This window comes from Lycium barbarum, chromosome 5, assembly GCF_019175385.1.
Source record: "Lycium barbarum isolate Lr01 chromosome 5, ASM1917538v2, whole genome shotgun sequence".
NCBI classification, from domain to species: domain Eukaryota; kingdom Viridiplantae; phylum Streptophyta; class Magnoliopsida; order Solanales; family Solanaceae; genus Lycium; species Lycium barbarum.
This window is the reverse complement of record NC_083341.1, coordinates 92,949,094-92,957,377: the sequence shown is the minus strand read 5'-3', so window position 1 is coordinate 92,957,377 and position 8,284 is coordinate 92,949,094. Positions and strand designations below refer to the sequence as shown.

The 8,284-nt window shown below is 38.8% G+C and overlaps 1 protein-coding gene across 1 annotated transcript; it reads right to left on the bottom strand.

The window, feature by feature from the left end:
* Positions 1 to 5,091: 5,091 nt before the first annotated feature.
* LOC132639567 (protein FAR1-RELATED SEQUENCE 5-like) lies at positions 5,092 to 6,246 on the bottom strand. The gene has a single exon (XM_060356005.1). The coding sequence runs from the start codon at positions 6,244 to 6,246 to the stop codon at positions 5,092 to 5,094; it is 1,155 nt and encodes a 384-aa protein (XP_060211988.1).
* Positions 6,247 to 8,284: the final 2,038 nt, after the last annotated feature.

Genomic DNA, 8,284 nt, shown 5'->3' with positions numbered 1-8,284 from the left:
AGAAGAATTACCCCACTCATGATTTGGAGTTGTTGGCCGTAGTCTTCGCCTTGAAGCTTTAGAGGCATTACTTGTACGGTGTCCATTGTGCGGTTTTTATCGATCACCGTAGCCATCAGCATGTGTTTACCCAGAGAGATCTTAATTCCTGGTAGCACCGATGGATAGAGCTCCTGAAGGACTATGACATCTCTATTCTGTATCACCTGATAAAGCCAATGTGGTGGCTGATGCCTTGAGTCGCAAGGCAGTGAGTATGGGGAGTTTAGCTCGATTGATTGTTTCCGAGCGTCTGTTGGCCATGAAAGTTCAAACTCTTGTCAACAGTTTCGTCTGTCTCGACATCTCAGCCCCAGGCAGAATTTTGGCTTGTATAGAGGCGAAATCATCATTATTGGATTAGATAAAGGTTCATTCGTTTGATGATTCTTAATTGAGCGGGATCCGAGATAGGGTGTCGAGAAGGGAGGCCAAGGAGGCCATGATTGATTCTGAGGACATTCTGAAGATTAGAGGACGCGTATTCATTCCTCGTGTTGGTGATTCGATACAGTTGATCTTATTTGAGGCCCATAGCTCTCTCTATTCCATTCATCCGGGAGTGACCAAGATGTACCGTGACTTGAGACAACACTATTGGTGGCGCCGTATGAAGAGGGATATAGTTGATTTTGTGGCTAAGTGTGGAAATTGTCAACAGGTAAAGTATGAGCACCAGCGACCCGGTGGGGTGTTTCAGAGGATACCCATTCCCAAGTGGAAGTGGGAGAGGATTACCATGGATTTTGTCACGGGTCTTCCGAAGACCCTTGGAAAGTTTGATTTGATTTGGGTGATAGTGGGTCGATTGACTAAGTTCGCTCACTTTGTTCTGGTTCAAGTGTCTTATACCGCGGAGAAGTTAGCCAAGATGTATATCCGAGATATTGTGAGATTACGTGGGATCCCTATTTCTGTTGTATCTGATCAGGGTACTATCTTCACTTCCCGATATTGAAGAGCATTTCATGATGAGTTGGGTACCCGATTAGAACTTAGTACAGCTTTCCATCCCCAGACCGATGGCCAGTTCGAGTGAACCATTCAGGTGCTCGAGGACATGTTGAGAGCGTGTGTTATTGACTTTGGTGGTCATTGGGATCAACACTTGCCCTTGGTGGAGTTTGCCTACAACAACAACTATTATTTGAGTATTGGTATGGCGCCTTTTGAGGCCTTATATGGTAGGAGGTGTAGATCTCCAATTGGTTGGTTTGATGGGTTTGAGGATCAACCTGGTCGCACAGATCTATTGAGAGAGTCCCTTGATAGAGTGAGATTTATTAAGGCCAGACTCGTGGCGGCTCAGAGCAGGCAGAAGATGTATGCGGACCGGAAACTTCGGGATCCGAAGTTTGCTATTGGTGATCAGGTTCTATTGAAGGTTTCAACCATGAAGGGTTTTATGAGGTTTGATAATAGGGGAACGTTGATCCCTAGATACATTGGCCTGTTTGAGATTGTGGATTGTATAGGTGATGTAGCTTATGAGTTAGCATTGTCGCCAGGCTTGGTGGGAGTTCACCCGGTCTTTTATATTTCGATGCTGAAGAGATACCACGCCGACGGTGCCAACATTATCCGTTTGGATTCTATATTTCTTGATGAGAATTTGACTTATGAGGAGGAGCCTATCGCGATCTTGGATAGGCAGGTTCGAAAGTTGAGGTCAAAGGAGATTGCTTCTGTGAAGGTGCAATGGAAGCACCGTCCTGTGGAAGAGGCTACTTGGGAGACTGAGTCTGATATGCATAGTCGATATCCCCAGTTGTTCACTGATTCAGGTATTTTCCTACTTTCTTTCTTTTCTTTGCTCGAGGACAAGCAACAGTTCAATTGGTATCTGATGTAACGACCCGTTTGGTCATTATAGTTCTTTTGGGCATTTTCGCCCGCTCCCGAGCACTAATTAGCTCCCTTTGACCGGAGGGAACCGTTGACATGCTTCTCGAGGTGTCTAGACTGGATTCGGGCAACTTTGGGAAAAATATAGACTTGAAGTGAAAAAGGGTTCACCTGAGGTTGACTTTTGGGCAAACAAACCTTTTTCGAAATTTCGTAAATTCTGAGAGGTCTGGATAGTCGTTTAGAACTTGTGTATGCATTTGGTTCGGTTCCTAATGCATTCGGATGAATTTCGGGACGTTGGATGGGAAATGGGAATTAAGGCATTGGTGGTTGACTCGGTCAACGAGACCTCCGTTGGAAATTCCGAGGCCACAGGTATGTTCATAGTGCGCTTTTATGTTGGACTAAGTATCTGGCATGAGAGCAGATGGTCTCGGGAGTTAGTAAAAAAATTGGATCGAAGGAAAATATTGGGCTAACGTTTCTGGCATTTGGTGCCCGTTTTGGGGGCACCAACACCACAATGGCAGCACCGCTGGGGCAGTGGACCTGCCGGTGAAGCGGTACGAGCCATTTAGGCTTGACCGTTAAATTGGTCAGGTGGCCGCTGGGGCGGTCACAATACCTCTATAACGGGTGACGGGCAGTTAAATCCATTAAATGAGTCCTAGACCCTCATTATTTCATATCTCGATATTGGAGCTTGGGAATGCTGCTCTTGGAGGCAAATTGAAGGAATTCTTGGAGGTAAAACTTTGTCTAGTCCTTTACTCCTCTTTAATCACAAACATCTTAGATTTTCCCCTTTCGTTTTCAGTCCATTAGAAATGCAATTTGAAGGAGGGTTTTGGAAGATTTTTCTCTAAGATTAAACATGATAAATTGATGATGTTAATGTTAAAATGTGTTGAATCTAAGCTTAGTAAGCCCATATCTTCCACTTTTAACGTCGAATTTTGGATTTGGAGAATTAGGGTTCATATCCAATTTGACGATTTTTACTTGAAATCATATTTGCGACAATTATTGAGTTAAATTAACAATTAATGATTGGGTTATGATTACATAAGATTCAATTTGGTATTTTACCAGCGAATTTCCCGTTTCATCCTTGTGGGCCCATTTCTCCAATTTCTAGGGTTAAAATGGACCTAATTGATATCATAGCAATATTAGTATCATTCTCCATGATTTCTAATTTAGAATTTGATTATGCTTAGACTACTTTGGTTCTGAGCTTTAGAGGAAGGGCAAGGCGATAGAGTGACTTGTTGGTGTTGCGGTTCGGCAGTCCAGGTAGGTTATGGCTTACCTCTAGTGAGACTATGCATAGCGAATCACATATTTAGAATATAATGTCGGAGACAGCATGCGAACCTTCGGATATAAAGTTGGGTTGGATATTGCCTTAGGTTGGGCTATAATATGTGTTGGGACTAGCCATCCCGTATGTGTGTGTATTGTTCCATTTTGATGGTTGATGCTACGAGTAGTGGTGAATATCAGAATCTGTGATACTATCTTGATTGAGATATGGTTGACATACCGTTGTTGGTATTTGTATTGTGATACATTGTTGACGTACCCGTTATTGGTACTAGTAATATTGATATATTGTTGGCATACCCTTGATGGTATTGAGATATGATACATTGATGGCGTACCTCTTCGTGGTACTTATGATATTGAACTTTATTGTTGAATACTTAATGTACGCATTGCACTCATTCTCACACATTCATGATGCATGGTCGGTACCCAGTGATGATCTGGTATCGTTGATTGAGTAAATTGATATTTGATAAATTCCTTATTTGAGTGATTGTAAAGGCCGATGTCCAAAGATCCATTCCGAAATCGTTGATTGTATGAAACTTATGTTTGATAAACTCTCTTACTTGAGTGATTGTGAGAAGGACGATGTCCGAGGTTTAATTCTGAAATTGTTGATAAGTGTATTGCATACATTCCCTCATATTCATGATGCATAGTCGATAGCCGGTAAGTATCCGGTATCGTTTTTTGAGCGACTCTTTTACTTGTGTGATTGTGAGAGGCCAATGACCAATGATTTATTCTGGCATCGTTGTTGCATGGCCGATTCCATCGTTGAGCGACTCTTTTACTTGGGTTAGGAGGCTTTACGTAGGTGATGACGAACACTTGGTTGTGATCTTATTATCTTATACTTGTTGGATTCCTTGCTATCTACTTATTTTCTGAATTGTGTTATCTATGCTTGGCCGGCTGATGATGCCTACCAATCCTGTTGTTTGTATTTACCTGCACTTGGTGCATTCTTTTATGAATGCAAAGTATTGGAAGCTGTGGCACGGAGACTGGAGATAACCTTTTGTACATATCGTGATCAAAATTAGAAATATCATTAACCTAGTCCTGACCTAGAAAATTGTACCACAATGTCACTGTCCAATGCATTATTACATGTATCGTCAAAATACATCATTAACTCCTTATACTTCTTGTACTGATCCCTCATCCGTCATATGTGGGTAACCTCCAAGAAAGAATTTTTTGAGGTGGTGTCGAGCAACATCTTTTCTCCACCTTGTCAAAACATACCTCTCATTGAACAGTTTGATCTTCTTATGTGCCATCACCTTAATTATATGGATACAAACAATCCCTCTTGATTCAAAGGATTTGCAATTGCAATCAAAATGTTCACTGTCTATAGTGTGCTTAACCCTGAAGACAAATTCATTCCCATAGAAATCATTTTTAATTGAGGTATTTGTTATGTCGTACATCTCCACTCCGTCCACGGCTGGCTCATTATTTACTTCCCTTAACTCACAGTGGAAGTACCTCTTTAACTCACATTGAAAAATTCTAAACATTCTGCAGGTATAAGTAGCTTCGAGCTGCGCCTCAAACAGGAACTGTGACTCACAACTTGTTTTAGTGTAACGAGACTGATACTCAGAAGTCAACTCTTTCTCGTATTTCTTTATCGTATTTATCTCTCAATGATAACTCATACTGCTGAACAAACTGTTTCAGTGTGCTCCTATTGTTGATAAGTACATCGAAGAAGGCATGTACTTCCTCACTTCTTTGCGTCGTTAACATCCCAGCCTAGAAGTAGTTATTCAGGTATATTAGCGCCCATATTTCCCTTTCTGAATATAATTTACCGAACCAGTCAATTTATTCTAGTCCATATTTCTGAATAAACTCACCCTACCTATGCTCGAACTCTTCAATGGTAATGCTACCAAGGACAATGCTCTTGAATTCATTCTTCACCGTTTTATATCCACCATCTGTCACCTTTAGACCCATAGGTAACTTAGTGAATATGTGCCAAATACAATATCTGTGAACTGTGTATTCAAACACCACACTAACACCTACATTAATGCTTTCACATTGGTCAGTCCAGATAGCCTTTGGAGCAACGTTATTCATGGATTTTTTCCATTTGCTGAAAATAATTTTGTATTGTTCAGCATCCTCACTTGTAAAAAGAGCACATCCCAAATGAATAGACTGGCCGTGATGATTAATACCAACAAAAGAAGCAAATGGCATGTTATACATATTCACAAAATAAGTTGTATCGAAGCATATTAGGTCACCGAACTCCTTGTATGCATATTTACTGTGTGAGTGAACCCATACGACGCTCTGAATCCTACCAGCACCATCCATATCCATGGAGTAGTAAAATTCATTATCGTTTGTCTGCATGTCACTAAAGAACTGGCATAAAGCGTTTGCATCACCTCCTAGCATTTGCAACCTCTGTTGTTCAACATAATTTCTACAGTCTTTTGGGATACAACCCATATTTTCTGGCCCACCAGATTGAACCTCTAAAAGTCTCACGCTCTTGCAAGGTCTTAAGCCAGCTCTGTCATTAGCTTCAAGAATCCTCTTCACAGATTTACCAATATATCTGTGTCCAGCCATCTGCCGCGACAGGCTAGAGTCCAATTTAGGATTATGGTCTCTACACACCTTAGTGACAATCCATGAACCATCTCGCTTCAAAGCGGCATTAACTCTTGCCTCGCATCCAATCCTCTTAGTGTGTTTTGGATTAGTTGGTTTTCTAGACTTGTCACAAACAAAAAGAGCATAATTCTTAGAAAGTGTTGTTTTCAACACATAAAAGCCTCTCATTTTGACATGCCTTTTATAGAAACGGAACACCAATTCAGCAGATTTGAAAAACATACCTGTTATTGGACCTGCTAATATTTGCTCATCAGAGTACACTTCCTCCGATTCGCAACTATAAACAGAAGTCTCTTCAGCTTGTCCATCCATGTGTGTATCTTCCCCGCCATTGTGACTCCCAACTGAATCATTGAACTCACTATCTTCATTCATCAAGCTGTTTCTGACGTCAACCCTAGAGACTCGTATATCGCAGTCCTAATATGATCATCGCTGAGGTTCATTTTTTAAGTAAGAACACAAACTTAATTAAAATAGATAGATTATATGGCGGCTGAGTTTGTGTGATGAGGTGAGGAGATCTATAGGTCAAGTGAATAAATGGAGGGAAAATATAGAGTATAAAATACGTATATTGACAAGTATATTGGGCAGAAAAATGAATGTATAATACACGTATAGGGAAAATAAAACATTAATAAGTACGTATAGAAAAAATAAATAAATAAAAATTTTAATCAACAAGTCAACCTCGATCAGTGCACTTTGCTGCGTGCTTAAGAAGCTTAGTTAAGGGTTAAGCAGGTTTGGTTAATTAAGTTTTGCTATTAAGGGCGTCTCTGTCATTTCACATTTTCTGCCCAAATTTTGCCCACGATTTTCTGTCCAAATAGCATCATCCTAGACAGGTTCCTATCATTCATCATAATTTTACAAACGGATAAGGGTAAAAAATGTCCTCCTTCCACCCATTGGATCAAATTGGCCCCTCCTTCCACCCATTAAATAAAAAAATGCCATTATCAACATAGTACGAATGACTCACAAATGCCTTTCGTCCACCTAAAAAGTTGATTATCAACTTATTAAATATTGTAAGCAGCATACTTATAATTTCGATGGGTACATTTCGCTACGTCTATGATATGTCCCATGAACAAAGGGGCAAATTAGTACTGATGGTAGGCTTTTTGGAATAATTTTGTTTTCGTATTATTTCAATCATTGAAAATACAACTAGAGGTAGATGCACGTGTATCTCTATTTATAAGATTATGAAGTATTTCCTCACGTATTAGTGGAAAAAGCGACAGATTTTGTTACAAAACTTTATATTTAAAAATCACACAATCAAATCTGGCAACTTCACATAATATTCATTCATATTGATGTGCATGAAAAAGTAATATAAAGAAAATACAGAGGGAAGTCTTGCTTTTATTTTGGATAAAGAATAGCGAAAGAAATCCTGTGGGGTTTCCATGATGTGCATTTTATAGAAAAAATATATTTCCTACAGTATGATCTACAATATTTCAGCTAAGCTTGTACAATTTATCATTTTTGATATTTTAATTTCGTATGGTAGTTGAAGGTGAGCACTGCTTTAGGGTAGTTTACAAATCAAAAGGAAACTAGATAATTGCCAAAGTAAGCTAAAATTTTGGTGTCATAATTGGCATTAGGAAATATTTTTTAGTCATTTTTAATATGTTAAGGGCATTTTTGATCCAATAGGTGGAAGGAGAGGCAATTTTGAGCCATATCTAATAGGTTGAGGGCATGTTTTATCCAAATAGGTGGAAGGAGGGGCAATTTTAATCTAATAGATGGACGGAGAGCATTTTTGAGTCATTTCTGAGACATAGAGGACATTTTTAACCCTTTTCTGTTTTACAAATTAACAACAATTAAGTCAAAAAAGTTATAAGAAAAATTAAATAAGGAGAGAAGAGTAAAACCGAAAGAAGAGTAAAACCGAAAAAGTGGAGAAAATACTCAAAATACCCCCAACGTTTGACCAAAATCTCAACTACATACCTAACCTATGTGTGTAGTTGAGATTTTGGTCAAACGTTGGGGGGTATTTTGAGTATTTTCTCGAAAAAGTGCAAACCATATTAAAGATTAATATTATGAAGCCAAATATGAGGAAAGTCTCTAAAATTATTTCTAAATATAACTATAAGTAATTTGAACAATTCTTGGAATTGAACATATATATTTTTTTGAAATGAAAAAACTCATGAAAAGAGAAGTCATGACTTAAATAGTTGTACCTTCTTGTTTCAAAATTCATTGCGTCTTATTTGTAAAATGGAATTTCTTTGAAAACACTCTAATGCCTTCTTCAATAATTACTTTTTTGTGAAGGATTTTCCTCTTTTATCAATATTAAGAATTTTATTTGAAAATTTTGTAGCCAAAAATGTGGTGTGTGTATATCTTTCTCAATTTTATTTACTTTCAT